Source organism: Oreochromis niloticus, linkage group LG7 (assembly GCF_001858045.2).
Source record: "Oreochromis niloticus isolate F11D_XX linkage group LG7, O_niloticus_UMD_NMBU, whole genome shotgun sequence".
NCBI classification, from domain to species: Eukaryota; Metazoa; Chordata; class Actinopteri; order Cichliformes; family Cichlidae; genus Oreochromis; species Oreochromis niloticus.
The window spans coordinates 23,202,002-23,221,734 of record NC_031972.2 but is presented as its reverse complement, the minus strand read 5'-3'; the positions used below and the strand labels follow the sequence as shown (position 1 = coordinate 23,221,734).

At 40.1% G+C, this 19,733-nt stretch overlaps 1 protein-coding gene across 1 annotated transcript in view; it reads right to left on the bottom strand.

Moving 5' to 3' along the window:
* Positions 1-896: 896 nt before the first annotated feature.
* The window catches only part of gnaz (guanine nucleotide binding protein (G protein), alpha z polypeptide), a 32,043-nt gene continuing 13,206 nt past the window's right edge, over positions 897-19,733 (bottom strand). Inside the window, exons 2-3 of the mRNA XM_005451311.4 lie at positions 15,357-16,672; positions 897-3,580 (exon numbers count right to left, since the gene is read on the bottom strand). Of these exons, the coding sequence (XP_005451368.1) occupies positions 3,236-3,580; positions 15,357-16,079 (1,068 nt within the window). The 5' untranslated portion in view covers positions 16,080-16,672 and the 3' untranslated portion in view covers positions 897-3,235. The remainder of the gene's footprint in view (positions 3,581-15,356; positions 16,673-19,733) is intronic.

Here is a 19,733-nt window from a genome sequence, read left to right as displayed (position 1 = left end):
ATGCCAGCTATTTTGATCATAGAGGCTGCTGTCTGACAGGTCAGTCCAAAATCTGACTTTGTTCTGGCTGGTGACTACAAAGGCAGCATGTGATTCACATTATTTTCATACTTACCAAAGCATTCAGCGACAAGCTCTTGGTCTATCACTCTGAACTCAATGCGTTTAGAAACGTAGACCTGGGCCAGACGACCTCCTGGAGATCAAATCGAGCATCGAATGAGGAAGAAAGGTGATTTATATTACTTTGAACATTGCTGGTTTCCAGATGGACTGCTGTGAGTATTTCAAAAATTGCTAAAACTACTAGGACTTGCCAACAAGAGTGCATTTTTATTTTTACTGAAAATGAAATTTTAAGCTGTCATGAGTCTTGGTAAGTTAAACTGTTTGCGATCATTTCTAGCACTATTTCTTAAGAGTTATTAGACCAAAAAACCCAGATCTGTACACAGCACCAAAGGTTTGGTGAGTGTGTTGAAACATTTTACTGCTACTGTTTGTGTTATTTTTCTTTAAAAAAAAAAAAAACCTCTGTCAATGTCACAATGAGCTGCTTAGTGCTACCCTCTGACAGCATAAAGCCGACCAGTTTGTACTTCAAATTTTATTTAAACGCCACTCTCGTTTGAATTAATAAACAAATTAATGAAATAAATGCAGGACTCTGACTTTTTTTTGCAGCGACTACTTTCTCGGTTTTCAAAGTTGGCACCAACTCCAACCACATGACAGTCATAAGGCACAATTTCAGCCTTCTCAGAAATGAATTTTATTTATGTTCATCCCTCAAACAGATTCCCACTGTTGGTTCAATCAGTCCACAAAACAATATCCCCGTGACCTGAAGACATTTCCCACACATGGATGTAGATCATGATGAAAGGAGCAAGATGTAAAAGGGAAAACAGTAGTAGTTTTATTTAACGCATGGTCCCCTGTGTGACATACTGAAAGCCAAATCAATAAGTTTAAACACGAAAAAGTTTGTTGCACTTGAGCGTAGTAGGATGGCCACAGGGTCATATCATCCTATTATAGGTTTGAGTACAGTGAAAGTATTTTATAATAGCATATCTTCTTCATTTAGATTATGGGGAGTTTGAAATGACTACTTGACTAAAGACTAAGAAGTGCAAAAATCCAAAAATATTTGTGGACTCTATCAGCCCAGCTGGCAGACCCGTTGGGTGATGCTGGAGTTTATACACTAATTAGAATGAAGTCTGCGTGCTGCTGTGCACCGTCACCCAATCACACGTAGGCCAAGTTCATTCTGCAGTGATTTAATTGCATACTTTAGGTCCGAGTTCTGCTTGGCCCAGTGGCTACATTGTACGGAGAGGACAAACACTTTTTTGTCATCGTTTGGACACTGAAGATGGAAGCAAAGTTTCAGACAGGGTGCTCTAGTCCGAGTTGCAAAAAAATCACTCGATGCAGCATAATTACGAAAGAATACGGAGGGCCTGCGGCGGTCCGTCCTCTATAAACATTCCCCTCCCGAACACATTTAAAACACTGTTGACACAATCACCACCCAAAAACACATTTACTACACCATAAAAATTTGCATAAGTTGTTTTATTAATAGTTATTGTCCTTTTATACGTCTTTTTTTTGTTTGTTTGTTTCATCGTTTTAGTCTGTTGTTGAAGTGGACATCCCGTAAAGTCAAGCCCTTGGCTGAGTTGTTCTCTGAACTAAAAAAAGAAAGGGTAAGAGGAGGAGTGGAGTGGGATCTTCCTCCTCTGTCTCTCACTCTCTCTTTATCACACTCCCAGCATCCCAACTCAACCGTTATTTTTCATGTTGTTTGAACAAAGAGTGTACCTTACAGTATATTTACACATCATACTGACTGACTGGTTTAACAATTTCCATTTAGATAATGCAAGGACGATTGAACTTTGAAAGTTTGCTTCTTTGTTTTCAGGTTCTTCTACAGTCTCCCCTTCCACCCCCAAGCTTCTGTAGTGAGGTTATCTTCATCACCAGTATATTCATCATCGCCGTTAGCATTGTCGCCATAAAAATTCTGATCATCGTTATAATATTTATATAACTCTTTTCAATAGATTCCTCTCTGACAACTGTACAATCGTACACAGTGTTTGACTTTAATATATATTTTTGGGAATATATTATTTAGAACCTAGGAAAAGAGGATCATAATCCCAAAGAAAATATATTAGTATCCCAAAGTAACAAAATCATGCATGATTTAATGTCTTCGTCCATAAAAACTAAACCAAAAAAAGAAAAAAAATTAAGATAAAGGACGGGATCCAGATTTATTTACAAACTGATCTTGGCACTGCTTTTTTTTGTCTCTTGCTGGAAACGGTAATGAAAAATACTTTTGACTCTTCCGAGCGTAACATACTCCTGGTATTATAAGTCAGGGACCTGCTGTAAAAGCTGGTTTGAGAGACATGTTCTTTTTTTCTTTTTTTTTTAAAGCACAAAAAGATAAAAGAAAGAGAGGAAAAGAACAACAACAGACAGCTGATAAGGAAAGAACAGAAATGGTGCGTAGAAAACATATTTCACTTCGACTTTAGACTGTGGCAGTTTCCTCTTTTAGGCAGAAAACCTGTGACGTCATGTTTACTGACTTCTATTTCCCCAGAAATACAGGCTCTCTCTCTGTCTCTATATCTGTGTCTCCTCAGGTGCCCTCGCCGTTTACTATTGTTTGGGTGAAAAGCCGAAAGAGAGCATTGATTCTGCAGAAATTATTTTCAATAAAGCAGCATTAACTGACTCAGGCAAATGAAACAAAGGAGACAACGGTAACTGGAAACCGCCATTACAGGTTTCAGGTTTGACAGGCAGTTGGGGGCAGCTGTCTAAAAATTTTCCAGTGTTGCCTTGTCAAACCAGTGTCTGACTGAAGATCGCACGTGTGAGCAAACTATAAGGATGCGTGTTGGTGTGCATGTGTTTGGGTGTCTCTGCATACTCATATTCAGTGCAAACATGTAGGGTAGAAATCCCACCTCAACCATGGACCATCAGCTCTGTTGTTTCCATTGAAACACTTGAATCTACAGTATTGTCCATCCCTCACTGTCTTACTAACTCATTTCCTTTCCAGTCCTTTGTTGCCCCCTCTTCAAAGAGATAAACTGCCAGGCAGGCTAACATGCCTTTGTTTATCCAGCCTCACGGCAGGCTAACGGCAGCCCGCTTTTCACCCCCTACCACCACCCCACCCCACCCGTGTCAGGTCCTAGCATAGCCCAATGTATTTCAGATTGTTCTGGATGATCACGTCCGTGACAGCATCAAACACGAACTGGATGTTGCTGGTGTCGGTGGCACAGGTGAAGTGCGAATAGATCTCCTTGGTCTCCTTGTTGCGGTTGAGGTCCTCGAACTGCCGTTGCACATAGACAGCTGCCTCCTCGTAGGTGTTTTGACCTTTGTAATCGGGGAAGCACACTGTCAGGGGAATGCGTTTTATCTTCTCAGCCAACAGGTCCTTCTTGTTGAGGAAGAGGATGAGCGACGTGTTGGTGAACCAGTTGTTGTTGCAGATGGAGTCGAACAGACGCAAGCTCTCGGCCATACGGCTCTGTGTGGAGGAGAAAAGGGAAGAAAAATAGGGGGAAAAAGGGATTCGATCATGAGAAAAATGACTTCATGACAAAGAAAATGTAGCATTTAGTTTGTAATAACAACTCAAACCAGCCCAGATTTTCGCATTGTGAAGAGTTAAGAACTTAGACTAACCGAAATGGACTCATTCTGGTAGGTCGAGACAAGATTTCAGGTAAATGAGGACACGTTAAGTCTGAAATCATCCAGCACATGTCGCAGACATCTACTAGACTAGCCAAAGGTACGCCTTCTCTGTTATGTCAACACAGACTTGAGACTAAGACAGCCGCAGACCTTTGTTTGAACTCTCATGCTCTCCTCTAAAACTGCTGATTATCTCTTCTTCCGCCGCTTGCTTAATCCAAGTCCTACATGGTGTAATGATCAGTCAGGGAAGACGTGTTCAAGTCTTTAGTCAAACAAACTAACTTATTCTCTAAAGAGTAGCTCACATATAAGAAATTGTGAGTGGCTCTTGTGGAACACACTTCTATGGCCTTATATAGTTTGTCATAACAGAAACACTGTGCAGCTGAGACTTAGGAAAGCTTACAGAAGGATAATAAGGACAACACAGATTTCTTCCTCTCAGTGCCTGCCTCTTTTCCGTTATGGTTCATTTGGATGCTGAAAACTTTCCTAGCATGCTATAACTGTTGTGGCTTGATGACAAAGTTCACCTTCAGCCTTAAACTTTGATAAATAACATTGGAGCTTTTCAAAAAGTGGGTCAATTATCACATTTAGCCGTAGGACCACATTAGATGTCACATTCATTTTCTCTAAAGTGAGATAAAAAAAAATAGATTTCACAACTCTCTGATGGAAATCGCTGATGCCTGCTGTATCCTGCAGACAAATCCGTTAGTCATAAGTTAAAGTAAGGGTTGAGCAGAGAGGACTACTAGCGAGAGAAATGAGACTACCACAGTTATGTATTTTTTTTGAAACTTTATGCAGCTCATTTTTGATAGCGTGTTGCAGTAATCTTTAAAAACATGCAGGTTAGGGTGCTTAAGAAAAAACAAAAAGCCTACGAACATGTGTATGTGTGCACTTTCTTACAGCTGTGCTCATGTGATGTTGATTGTATAAGGCAAATCTAAGAAAGAGAAAGCTGATCTGTTCATGGCATCTGCTGGCATGTGGCGAGTGGCCAGTAGCTTGTGACTGGGAGGTTGTCAGATGAAACGCTGCTGTTTAAAAGGTTACAGAAACAACATGATGCTCTGAGCAAATCACAAGATCTGCACAGCATGAAAAAAAAGAGATAGTGAGGGAAATAGCACAGGATTAGGCAATCGCTGCCAGATTCAAAGTAAACCCTCATAATTCAGTGGTGTAAGTGCATTATTTTTGGATAATGATGAAAAGAGTGCAGTTATGAGAAACTTGTATTGCAGGTAGCCCTTAGATACTGCTCCAAAAAATGCATTTAAAGCTGTTAATGTGGGCCAAGAAGACCGCATTCACATGCACAGACTGTGTTAGTGCATTTTTTATGTTTTCTTATTATTATTTTATTAGTTTCAGTGTTAGTTTTAAGCAATAAAAGCACACTCACTCACATATACATCACAGTCTCCATAACACTTTTACCAAAGTTTCCTGAGGCTGGATATTTACCCCCTAATTAACCTCTATATATTGTTTATACTTTAGCTAGTTTTATTTTTTGTACACTCAGTGATTATTCATTTTAACTACTGTACCCTTCCTTATACTAATTGTTTTGCAGTTCACTGAAAGAGCAGAAATGCCACCAGGGGTATATTGACTGTGAAACTGAAACAGAATTAGTGATACAAACAGTCCGAAGTTTCAGTCCTGGTTCCTTGTACATTCCGCCTCTTCCTGACCGGCAGCCACCTTTTAAGCCTTATTAACAGAGGTGCTGGTACAACAACTGTCTTCCTCAAGGCACTGTAAATAGATAATTATGTAATGTTAAATAATAGTACATCAAGCGCAAGCTACTAGTTGAATCCTGAATGGGAAACAATACGTGAATACAATACTTCACAGTGGTTTGGGTCTTTGCCTGTCGTTCTCTAAGGCCTCAGTCACACAGACCAGTTGACTGCCACCTGGCAACCACTGTCGCTAGGGAAAAATGAGCACTCCGTGACTGTTTGCTAGTGGGTGTGTGGATTGCTGGCTGTTGTTTGGTGAAATTGGTGGCAAAGCGGGAGCTCTACTAAAAACCTCTTTGTGATTGCTTTCATTGCTAGCAGATTACCGCAGTCACCCGAAGTTTGTACGGAAGACGCTCACTTTTTTGCAAACTCTGTAACCAACAATGGAGCAGTAATGAAACTTTGAAAAGTGCGACACAGATTGGAAACACAGACCATAGTAAATGTTGTGCCTAAAACATGAAACCAACACATTTCAAAATATGCTAATGTTGCTTTGAGGGCAAAGTTTCACAGTTTCAGAACCGCTTAGCAAATAGCTGGCTATTGTTTGCACACAACTAAACATCTTCCAATGGGCAATGGCTGCAATCTTCTAGAGACCAAAGCAATTAGAAGGAGGTTGTCAGTGCAGTGCTATAGTGCAATTATTTTCACCTAGCAACAGCAAGCAACTTCCAGTGTCCACACAGCAACAGGAAAACATGTGACTGGTCATTACCAGGGGTCTCTACCAGACTGGTCTCCAAGTCTTTACAACTGGGATTTTAGCAATCAATTTCAATTTCAGCCACTGACTCCACAGACCTTCAAGGAATATTCACTTTTCCCCAACAACCGCTGCTTGGTAGGCAGTTGCCAACCAGTCTCACTCTTCTAGCACTCAGTAAAATGTAACATATTTTGATTTTTCTAACTAGATTATGTTACTGTTACCTTGCTTGTGTGTGATTCAGTGCAGCTGCTATCTTATTATGGAGGTAGCCACATCTTCTAATCCATGTTTAAGGAAGCAGGTCTGTGCACATATTTCTGCTTGCCTGGGTTTTTATTTAAGACTTTAAAAATTTCCAATGACCCTCCTTTTACTGGTTATTGGCACAGCTTGTGCCACCACATCCTGGAGACACCCCTGCATGTTGAAAAAAATAGGTTGAGAAATAGCTGTGATAAAGTGGATTGAGTGGTGACAGTTAGCCAGATGAAATGAAAGTAAGCTAGTCTGGTGAAAGCTGTAATCTTCACAGACTGTTCAAGTAAAGAGTGAACTGTAAAGCCAGAATAATATATGCTTTTTTGAGCATAACTGAAATAGTGTGGTAGAAAGCTAAAGAAAAACTCAAAACTCAAAGTATGCACTAAACCATTAACTTTGAGAATCATTAAATGGCTCCCTGGCAGTCATTTTCTCTTTGAATGCAACAGTTTGACAGAGTATCCAATAATAAATGCACCACTGCAGGAAAGCCGTCTCAAAAGTAAAAAAGAAAATCTGTTGTAACAGAAGGTGATCAACCCACCGAGCCCTGTCTAAATTTCTTTTGAAAGCCTTATTGTCCAATCCAGAAATTAGCTAATTGCTTGAAAAAAAATCAAAATGAGACACAACAGGAAGAAGGAAATAATTTTGGCTTTAGTGTTCAATACAAATTGCATAAGAGTGTGTTTGCCAAATCTGCTCTGCACTGAAGCATTTAAGTGCCTTTTTCTTTTATTGTCTGTCTGTTTTCCTTTCTGTTACCAGTCCCATGTCGCTACCTAAACAGATTGACTCACAAGCTCTCCTTCCTTCACAAGTATGCATCCCGGGTGCTGAGACCTAAACATTGTATACCGCACATGGTCCTGTCAGGCTGTTTGAGTTCACTCCTCCTTTTTCCTGGGTGTCAAAACAAGAGCCCAGATGGTAAAGAGAGTATAGCAGGAGACAGCCAGCTGAGCCAAGGGACTCTCAAGTCTCCTCACCTGGCCGCCTATCACTTTACAGCAAGTGTTTCCTAATGGGGGGTGGAAGGAGAGCAGGCTTGGGGGGTCCCTAAAGTATGCAGACCCCCTCCTTTGCTTCAAGCACCCACTGATGCAGACATGCTCACACACATGTAGACGTACACACACACTGCTTCCCCCTCACCTCCTCCTGCCAGAGTACTCAAGAGAGCGGTGTGGGCCTTAATTAAGCTTAAGTATTAATGAGGAAGTTCATCACTGTGTCATTGCTTTGTTTCCCAAATACAAGCCATTTAAGTGTGCAGCCATCTCTCCGTTACTCATTAAGGTTAAATTTACATGTCACTGCCTGACAAGAAATGAAGCCCTACATTTATCTGCCATAGGTTATTTTTTTTTTCTGTCAACATGTTTCTTTTTTTTCCTGTTGCACCTGAGAGTTGCATTATTCAGTCTGCTCCCTTTCTGTTTCCGCTCTCTTTTTAATTACTAATGTTGTTACTGTGGGCAGCAACACTGCAGGGTGTAGCCGTTAAGAACAGGCAAACAAACATAAACACAATGTACTTGTACACATGACCAGAAGCACTTTTAAAAAAAATTTGAACTTGAGCTAAACAAATTTAACAAATTCCTCTAAGCTATTTTTTTATATATATTTTTGTCTGTCGCCTTATTATGACAATGATGTAGATAAGACAAAGTTCAAAGCACTCTAAGAAAAATATAGAGGCCATGACAGGTACTAGGCTTGTATGTGGCTATAATAAGGGCCATATATATCTTCTGTATTCTTAATCATGTCATGAAAAGCTCTTTTTCCAAAACACCATTATTTGATACAAAGCAATTCAGAAACATGATGGTAATGCCTTTGATAACCTATTAGCCGGTTAAGAAGCACGGGGCTGGAAATATTTCTGAAAAAAAATATCTGTCTGAAACACATTTAACGCCCGAGCGATTCTGAAAAACAGCCACTGCTATTCAAAGTCACCGATCAGGGAAAATGTTTTACATCCAGGCCCGTTCACACATCATCTCTGCTGTAACTGGAAAGATAAGGCACACGCGACAAAGGTCCACATCAAAAACGTGAAACCCTATTCGTTGATTTCCAGTCTCCTTTTATGTGACAGGTAATGAATTCCCGTTTGAGAGATTACTGAAATAATAAATGAAACAATAGAAGTAGAGCTGACAGTACAGTCGGTGTCTGTGCTCATGTTTGGCAAACACAAGCTTAAGCAAGCGCTAATCTCATATCTATGCTTTTCATTTTCCTCTCACAGATAAAAAGAATTGACTGTAGTAGCTCGGCGTCAGCTGTTGCATATAAACCTGCGCTACATATTCATAATAACACAAACACAGGAACACAATACATGCATGAAACTTCGTCTATTCTTTCCAGCGCTGCTGTTTATTGTACCACCCCCCCCCTCCCCCTCCTCTCTGCTCCTTTCCCTTCTCATCCTCCCTTCCCTAGTCACAGCTCACTGTCAACAGCACAGGATTAGGAGCATTTGACTGGCCTGTTGCTAAGCAACAGTAGCCGTGGTAACCGATTCATTATGAAGACAGGGATGGGACAGCGAAAATGCATCAGGGAATGGGATGATGGGTAAATATACTGTAATTATTATGGTGTATTTTCTGTCTTGCGCGAGTTGGTGCATGGAAACGGAACCAGTGTTTTATCGGTCAGATGAGTTTTGATTTTTTTCAGCTTGTATGAATCCTGAATGCTGAAACCACTTAAGTGATCACTGGTCACAGCATTAAGGTATCACAATAATGGGACCTTTTGTTCTTGAAAGCAGCTTAAATTTATTTGTAAACACGTGCAAAAATTCTGATGAATGTCTCACAAGTTCTAATGACTGTTAAGAACACCAACAACGAACACACGCCAAATTTGGTTGTGCAATTCAGCTTCCCTTTTCAGTCCTCTTGTGTTGTTTGTCACTATATTTAATATATTTCTTACATATTTCTTACGAAGCCTCAGGGCAAATGTTTCTATCAAACCATCCCGCAATGACTGGGTTCAAACTTATAGCGCTTCCACCTTACTCTGAGAAATCAGTGAGTCAGAGATGCACTTAAATGAAAACTGATGAGTCACTCCTGGGTAGGACTATTGAATCAGTACCCTGGTTCTTGTCCATGAGAAACTTGTTGTAATGCAAAGTTTTAATTCACAGGAACTAATGGTTTTACATGCTGTGACTCAACTGTGGCACTGCTAACGTAGATGTTAATAATCTGTCCAAGTGTTTTCATTGAATAAAATGCTCGATATTTGTGATGCAATAAAAAAAAAAATGAATGAGTCTACGCAAATAATTTGCATACTGCGCAGTAACCTTAGTGCAAATTTATTCAGCGTTACTGACATGCTTTTAACAAGGTCAGAGATATTTAAAGACCTTTACAATGCCTCATTATGGAGCCAGCTGCTCTAACAACATTATTATAATGTGTCAACCCAGCTTCATTTTGCTGCTTTTGATTTCAACTTTATTGCAGATTATCTTGCAAAAGGTTTAAGCAAGGATGTGGTCATGCCTTGTTATCTAAATCTTTGGAGTCTACATTGCTGACTCCCTATAGCCTGACTTAAAAAGATGGAAAATATAACATTTCTCAGAAATGTGTAAAAAATGTTTCCCCTGAACGGAAGCTGCTTGTTTCCAGCAACCTTTGTGATGTAGCTGTGGTGAAATACTGCAACCTGATGATCATGTAGATTTATTGGGTGTGGTGTAGCAGCTGTACTAAATGGCCAGAATTTATACCCAAGTTCCTCAGTTTTAAACCACTAAATATCCAATATAAATATCTGTTATACATATGTATTTTATATGAAGCGGTGTATAAACGACAGACTTTGGACATGTATAATCATTGTTGTGTCTGTTGTAAGACAAGCCACAGAGTTTTGACACTTGTTACATAAGAGTCTTATACTTCCTGCTTCACACGTGTGTGTCCTGCATTCTGTACTGAATACTAATTCAGTTTAGTTTTCATGCTTTAAAAGTCACCAATGTTTCGCTTTGTAATCACCATTTTTGTCAGAATCTGTATCTTTTTTTTAAATTTTTGCTTTTTTTAACCACAAAAAGTAAATGACAGTAAAGTACAGAACGACATCTAAAGATCTGTAGGCCTCACTTTCCTCAGTTAAGGTCAGAGTTCATGATTCAACAATGAGAAAGAGACTGGGCAAAAGTGGCGTCCATGAGTTCCAAAGTTGAACTTTTGGAGGGCTTGAGTCCCGTTACATCTGGAGTAAAACTAACACAGCATTTTGTAAAAAGAACATCACACCAGCAGTCAAACATGGAGATGGTAGTGTGATGGTCTGGGTCTGGTTTCTGCTTCAGGACCTGGACGAATTGCCGTAATTGACAGAACCATGAGTTCTGTTCTCTACCAGAAAATCAGCAGCAAGTCCACCTCTGAATGAAGGTTTTTAAAGTGACCTAGTCTGGATTTAAATCAGATTGAGATGCACTGGTATCACCTTAAAGAGGCCTTTTATGCTTGAAAAGTCCTCCAAGGTGAATGAATAACAACAATTCTGCAAGGAAGAGTTGGCCAAAATTCCTCCAAAGTAATGCGAAAGACTCATCGTCAGCTATCACCAACACTTGATTGCATTTTTTCAACCAAGTATTAGATTTAAGGGGTAATTACTTTTCACAAAGGGTCAGGTAGCTTTGGTAGATTAATTCAAACACACAATTTCTCTGTGTAACAAACATGTTAACTTGTTCTTCTCTGGCTGTTTTTGAGCAGCTTACCTTGCTTGTATGCTAATATAGTTTTGAACTCTCTGCAGAGCTTTAGATTTTTAACCAGATTTTTCAGCACTGTAATGCTACTGGTTTTGGTTTGTCTCATAACATGAACCCATATGCACTGTGAGATTTGTCTTGCTGATACAGCACAAACCTCAGAGTACGCCTCGTTTGTATGTTAGATATTATCCGCTTTGAGAAAACTGCTGTTTTTGATACTTTTGGACTGAAAACAACCTGATTATGGCAGCATGTGTTAACCACTAAGAGATGCTTAAAATGGCATATAAAATATAATGTGTGTCCATGTCATCCACATCTTATAGCTACAGTACAGTAAACAATACAAACTACCATAAATTAGAACAAGTAATAAGTTTTCACTAGAGTTAACAAATTATTGTTGACAATGGTTATTATGAAGCAATATTAGTTACATGCTCTCATGTGTAATTTTGACGAGTATGATTGATGTGACTCGGTGATTAGCGCTGTCACTTCACAGCATGTGGGCTAGCTGATAGACTGACAACTTGTTTAGCATGTAGCACACCTCATACACACTGGGTTGTGTATGGAATGCAATGTGTGGTTGCTCCCATTCACCTGCCAGAGCTCACAGTGATCTGTGTAGATTAGAGCTTCTAGAAAATGCCTTTTCTTTCTTCTGTTTGGCAAGTTGCCCGAGAAAGATCGAAACTTGCTTTTGCAAAAATGCTTAACGATTAAATTATTACTTGGAGCCAAAGAGCACGGACATCTTTCATCTTGCTTTTCCAACCAAGAATTCCCCTTGACACAAGTGTGAACTGCATTAATTGTCCAACTAAAGAATTAAACAGTGTATTCATAGTCAACTCAACTTTACATTGAGAGCAATGATGGTAAATGGGCTGGCATCTATTTTAATTGAAACTGCAAGGCATGTATAAATACGTACAAATTGTACTAATTGAACACAAATACAGGTTGAATCAGATGAGGCAGCATATCTCCAAAACTAGTTATACACACCAGCCACTTCATTAGGTACACCTGTTACCTAGTCAACTGCTTAGTAATACAAATATGTAATCAATCAATGATATGGAGGTATGTGACATCATCAAGACAGGTAATTTAAGTGGCTTTGACTGTGGCATGGTTGTAGTATTTCAGGTCTTTTGTGGGATTTTCACACACAACCGTCTCTAGGATTTACAGAGAATGGTTTGAAAAACAGAAAATATCCTGTGAGCAGCAGTTCTCTGGTCAAAATGCCTTGTTGATGTCAGAGGTCAGGGGAGAATGGCCAAACTGCTTTGAGCTGACAAAAAGGCAACGATAACTGCAATGACCAATTGTTACAGTTGATGTAAGCAAAAGAGCATCTCTGAATCTGAACCTTGTACCACTCCTGTCATCTAAGAACAGGAAACTGAGGCTATCAGTTTGCAGAGGCTCACCAAAATTGAACAAGAGAAAATTGGAAAAATGTTTCCAGGTCTGATAAGCCTCAATTTTCTGATGGTGGGGTCAGAATTTCTTGTAAACAACATAAAAAATGGATACATCCCACCTTGTATCAAAGGTTCAGAATGCTGCTGGTGGTGTAATGGTGTGGGAGATACACTTTGGGCCCTTTAGTAACAGCTCCACAGTCTATCTGGAAACTGCTATTGACCACGTCCATAATTTTATGGCCACAGTGTATCTTCTGCCATGACACAAAGTTCCAGTCATCTCAAACTGCTTTCTTGAACGTGGCAGTGTTCAAAACACAGTTCACTGTACTCAAATGGCCTCCACAGCAGCCAATCTTTGAGGAGCCTTTCCAACAATTTAATGAATCTATGCCACAAAGCATTAAAGCAGTTCTGAAAGCAAAAGAGGTCCACCCAATACTAGCAAGGTGTCCCTAATCAAATGGCTGATGAGTATATTTTGGGTTTTTAAATTCATAAGTATACCATGCATTTTCCTGAGAATCCATATAACTCACCTTCCTTTGGATTTATACACTCTGATAGCTTTCCTCGCCTTTGTTTGAATAATAAAAGTTGTTTTTCCTTGCACCAGTTAACTCCCATTGCTATACAGTGCCTGCACAATCTGCTAATTCTCACAGGTACAACCTCACACTTTATTCTGTGAACTCAATTAACACCATACTGCATTTTCTCCTCAGACTTTATTTTTAACCTATAAAGCTAATTGATTTCATGTTCCAACCTGGCTCAATGTACACCCTGTTTTATCCGGGTAACCCATGCGTTATCAGGCCAGTCCACTTCCAGCAATGACCAAGTTTCCTCTGCACTTGAGCTATTTCTGAAGTTGACTGTAAAACATCAAGGTGAACGTGGATGCTGGGACGTGGAAAAAGTGAAGCAAGAGACCATCTCCCCTCATAACTAAATACAATTATATTGTTGATCCTCCATTATCCTGGAGGCAGTTAAACAAGCAGTAACTTTTCTAAAACACTCAGATAAGATGATGAATATGCTATGGAGAAGAAATCGTTTAAATTCCACAACCGTGAAGAGAAGATAACAAACACAAGCCAGTCCCCTCTTTTAGACGGGTTTAAAATAACTATGATTACTACATTAAGGCAAAGAGAATCTATTTTACCATCCAAAAACATTAGATAAGGACCTTAAAATGCAGATAAGGCTTTCTAAATTGAAAACTAAAACTATAAAGGAAGTTCAGTATAGCATATAGCAGTATCATTCAGGAAGCCTTGGGTACCATGTCGCACATGGCTTCCAGTCTGAATGAATGTGGCTAAGTTCATTTTTGTTTATTGTGGTAATTACATTTGTTGCACAAGCAATTATCAGAAATTTCATTGGCGTCACAGCTGTAACAGCAGCACCTGTCAACAGCAGCACGTGGTTTGGTTTTGCTCAGTGGTGTGTTTTGCAAATTTTACACTGTAAAGTGGCAGCATTACAAAATGATCCCACACAGAAAACAAATGCACAAAGTGGACCCACTGTTTACTGTTTCAAGTAATGGTTTTTTGGGGGGGTTTGTGCATATTTAGCCCAAGGTAGGAGAACAGCTTTAAGTTTTAATCGAGTCAACTATTTTGGAATCTGGATTTATGCAGAGAATTAAAAAGTCCTAGATCCTTTGCCTGTTGAAAAATATAGTTGACAAAAAATCTTTGTTTTCCTTAGAAAAGATCATGCAACCAAAATTCCCTAAATTTGGATACTGTGCATTTGCTCCCTCCAGTTTGTCTCTATTAAGACTTGCCTGCCAGGGTTTTCAGGAAAATGTGCAATTAATAATTTTATTGGTTTAGAGGAGACCAGAGTAAACATACAAGTTATGTAAGCCTCAATGGCTTTACTGAGTAATCTTTATTTCTTAATTGTTCCAGGAAAGTCAATAATCAAACTACACAATTGTTACCTTAATTGGCAGCAAATATCTAACAGCACCGATTCTAAAAAGTGTTTTGAACATATCCCTAAATACTTTCAGAGTGATGTTATAGCAAACAGTATCTGACACGAACTAAAACCACGTGTGTCTCGGTGTATCCATGTAACCACAGGAGGCTTATCTGTGCTCTAGAAGGGGATGCACAGAGAGGAAGTGACACAGCAAAAATGACTTTTCAGAAGCCATTTCTTACATTGATTGTTTCATAGCATGAATATCCAAGCTATGAAACTGAACTACATGGCAAGTGATTATTAGATATCTCTGCTTTTAAGTTTACCTGTCAAAGAATCAGAAGTATTCTTACAGACTAGGATGCTGCTAATAAGATAAATGGTACCTAAAATCCACACAGTAAATCAGATAAATGGTGGTTGTTGTATATAAGAGATGAATTGTCTCCACTTTAATGTTCTAATCTGATGGTGAGAAACATCCCCCTCTCATGACTGCAATTAACTTTTAACAAGAGATAATAATTACTGAATATGTGCAAATTGGGTAGATATTTGCCTCATCCCTCTTCACACTACTCTGAGTGACTGCTGCCTGTCTGCATTTGTTCAGGCATCTCTGCATAAGTGCATTTGCACTGTCAGAACAAAAGTTGGGCCTTTTTAAAGCTGAATTTTCTTACCGTCTGGTTGTCCTCGTAGAGTTTGAGGTCATAGCCGCTTAGCTCAACACAGAAAATGATTGCTGTCACGCCCTCGAAGCAATGAATCCACTTCTTTCTCTCCGAACGCTGTCCGCCCACGTCTACCATCTTGAAGGTGAGCTCCTTGAAGGTGAACTTGTTCTCCACAATCCCAGTGGTCATGTCACGGGATCGTAGGATGTCCTCGACAGTGGGGATGTACTCGGGTGCAGAAATGCGGTCCAGGTCATTTAGGTAGTAGGCAGTGTTGTCCTCTAAGTGGTATTCATTGGATCGTTGAAAGCACTCCTGGACCCCTGAGTCTGCCCACAGACGTTTCATTACCCCTAGCAGCTCTGGAGTAATCTCCCCCTTGCTCTCAGCTGGCCCTGTGAGGGCAAAGAGCTGCACAGCATCATAGGCGCGGTCAGGATTGTGAAAGTCAATTTTAAGAGTGCTGAGAGCACGGATGATGCGGGTGAGAGAGTCGATGGCATTGTACAAGATGAGTGGCTTGTACTCCTTGCAGGCTTCCAGGTTGAAGCCTCCACTGTGGATGATTTTCATCTGTTTGACTATGGTGCTCTTGCCAGAGTTGCTGGTGCCCAGCAACAACAGTTTGATCTCACGCCGCTGCCGCTGACTCTCTGAGCGCAAGTGGCGGTCGATCCGCCGCGAGCGCCGCGCCGCTTCCTTCTCCTCCGAGCTCTGACGGCATCCCATGGTCCTCCACCACGTGGTAAACCCAAAGGAACTCGTGCTGCTACTTAATGGGGAAGCAAATAGTAATGAAGTGGTGATTGAATATGTGGTGGTAGAAGGATTGAAGAGGGGGGTTTGCGTGTACGAGCCTTCAGAGATAGAGAAAGAAGATATTTCACAATAGACCAGTTGAGGACAAGATAGGAAAGCTACCACACTGACGAGTGACTCAGGAGTGTTTCATGCTTTTTGTTCAGGGGCAGTCTGTGAGTTCTGTGTGGGCAGAACCCAGACTTGTGGGATGCCCACACAGTGGCTGGCTCTGAGGTCTGACTGCCTACTGAAGCCAATCGAGCTGGGGTTCATAGCAGGGGCTCCCCCTGAGGAAATGTTCTGGAGGAAGGTTCGAGAACGTTCAGTGTATGTCAGTAGAGAAAGTGTTTCGGCTTGATGCGAGCAAACAGCAAACCCCTTTCACTATCTTCCCACATGGCTCTTGCAGTGTTTTGCCCTTCTGCAGCCTCTGAAATCATCCACCAAAGTTTTATCTTTGGCCTGTTTTGCTTGGTCTTCCTGTGGTGAGATATCTCCCAGTCAACTGAAGGCCTCCAAATCTGCCAACACACAAGACAGAGAGGAGTCGTGAGTTACATGTTCAAGATAAATAGGAACAGTTTTATTAATAACAATTGTGCTGACAATTCAACATTATATATCTTTTTGTTTTTGTGGAGGTTAGAAGCTTACTTCAGCAGAAATAGTTACCCCTGGAGGAATTAACACTTACCTACTTTGTCTGGTACCTACACAAACAGATCAGCTGACAACAGACTCTCTCCCAAGGGAGTGAGGTTCATATCGTGTCCATTTTTTGTGCAATTATAAACAATTTATTTTCATTTGCTTGTAATGGATTGCATTCTTTTCTTACTATCTTAAGGCTATGGTTATAAAGGCGAAGGTTAAATTTAAAATGACTCCACCCCCCCTTTGCAGTGTTAAAAACATATTAAGCTCCATTTGGCAATACATTTTAAATCAGGCATAGTATTTACTGTTAAAATACCATGTTTTACATTTTGTAGTGAGACTTTTCGCAGTATAAACTTGAAGTAATCATTTTCTCTATGATTTTGTCAGTCTTTCACATGGTTGCGGAGGAATTTTGCTCCACTCTTCTTTACAACGTTGCTTCAGTTCTTTGAGGTTTGCAAGAATTCGTTTCTGCACAACTCTCTTAAAGTCTTACCACAACACTTCAATCAGGTTGCGATCTGGACTTTGACTCGGTCATTGCAACATCTTGATCTTTCCTTTTGCAAACATTCTGTTGTAGATTTGCTGCTGTGCTTGGGATAATTGTCTTGCACGACCCAATTTTAGCAAAGCTTTAGCTGTCGGACAGATGGCCTCACATTTGACTCTAGAATACTTTGGTACACAAAGGAGTTCATGGTCCATTCAATGACTACACAGTGCCCAGGTAATGTGGCTGCAAAACAAGCCTGAATCATCTTCCCTAAACCACCATGCTTGGTATGTGGGATGCCCACACAGTGTGCTGATATGCTACCTTTGGTTTTCACCAAATGTAGAGCTTTGCATCCTAGCCAAAGATCTCCACTCTGGTCTTATCTGTCCAAAGGACATTGTTACAGAAGTCCTGTAGTTTGTTGAGATTCACCTTTGCAAACCTATGCTGTGCTACCATGTTCAATTTAGAGAGAAGAAGCTTTTTATTGGCAACCCTTCAAAAAAGCTATACTTATTCAGTTTTCTAATTGTGCTGTCATGAACTTTAACAAGATGTAGCTCAAGTTGGTTTGTTTATTTTATTTTATTTTATTTTATTTTATTTTTCATTTTTTTCTGAGCATTGCACTGGGGTGAATTTGCTGGGATGTCCACTCTCAAGAAGATGGTGGCATTGTGTTAGCACACACCTGAATGCTCCAGACCTGCAAACTGCCAAAACTCCTGCTTTTATAGAGATGCTAACACTTACTGATGGTCAGTTAATCTATGTATTTTATTATTAGTATCTGGCGTCTTCTTTCCCTCTTCTTTCCATGAAAGCAGTAAGTGTGCTTACTTTTGAAACCTCTCTGACTGTAACTATTAACATTTTGCTCGAAGACTGGGATTGAGTGGTTATCCAAACAAGCTGCATACTAAAGGCCATAGACTTACTCATGGTAGGTGTTTGAATAAGGGAGCTTTAAAGGTGCTGGTAGATTTACTTCTGAGCTCTGGAGGGAGTAGGGATAGCACTGCCTTTAGTTTTCATGCCAAGCCAAGCTCTAGCCTAGTATGACGTTATTATCTGCATTTTTATGCAAAACTGAGAAGAAGAAATAAAAAATAAATACAACATTGATTTTTCCTTGATCTAACAGATAGTTACTGAAAGCATGCTTACTAACCTGCACACTTCCCATTTAAACATTGTCATAATACCCATATTCTGCCTCTTCAGATTACTTCCCTTAACAGGAGTCTTTTGTTACCACTGACTCTGAGGCAAGCTAACCCTGCCTATCCACTTAACAGCACCACACACAGACTCATTTCATACACAATCAAGGTCAAACATAGGATCGAACCAGGCGAGAGAAGCTAAAAAAAACCAAAAAAAACACACAATCCACTGTTTGAAAGGGAAGTGATGCAGTGTAAACAAAATAAAAGTGTGTTTTCTCTTGCAAACAACAGCATCTCATGCTAGTTCCCTCCCAAGCCAGCGTCTCTACCTGCACTCTTTCTGCACTGGTGTTCAGTAAAACAAGGTGAAATGCTTATTTACTATCAAAGTGGAAAATAACAGGCTCGAGCCAGCAGGTGCCTCTCATGCTTTCATGCTACTGCAAAGCTCTTACTCTTTGCCCAGCCATGTGTGTGGCTATCTTTCATATTTCACATGCAAATAGTTTTCGTTCGTCTCCCATTTTCATACATTATTTGCGTATGGCATTACTTTTATTTAAATAAAACAAATAGTGCATTGGAAGAAGCTTGGTTGCATGAATTTACATAAATGTCTCAAATGTTCAGAGGCTGTCCTGAATAATTAGAAGCAAAAATAACTGTGCTACTGTTGTTTCTATCGGATTCAGCAACAAATGCGTGCACACTGGAACAGACTAAGCGATGGCAGGATATTGGTATTATCTTTAGACACACAGAGAGAGAAGGAGAGCACCTTTTTTTACTCTGGTGTGTGGCGTCCACTCTTCAAAAGACAGAGGACAACAAAGCAGAACAAAGCCATAATAAAGCATCATGACACAGACAGAGAAGAGAGTTGTTTCCTGGCTTCAGGCACCTAACTACCCTCTCAAAATGGCAAAGCCAGCCAAACCGGTTAATGCACATCACTGATTTTTAGAGCCTATGAAACACATTAAAGCTGCGTGCGAAGTCATTCCATTTTGTTATTTCACAAATATGCAGCTCTGACATTTCTGCACTTTTTGAAGTTATACCTCTTATTTGATCATTTCTGTGGAAGTAGTGCACTGGCGAAGTAATATTACACGCATTTACACACTGCACGGAGAGGAACGTGGCCTTTTTCTTCCTTACACATGGATAACTAGAGCATATCGCAGCAGGAACCCTCGAAATTTTAACAAAAAACAAACACAAATTAATTAGGAAAGTGCCTACAGGATGAAA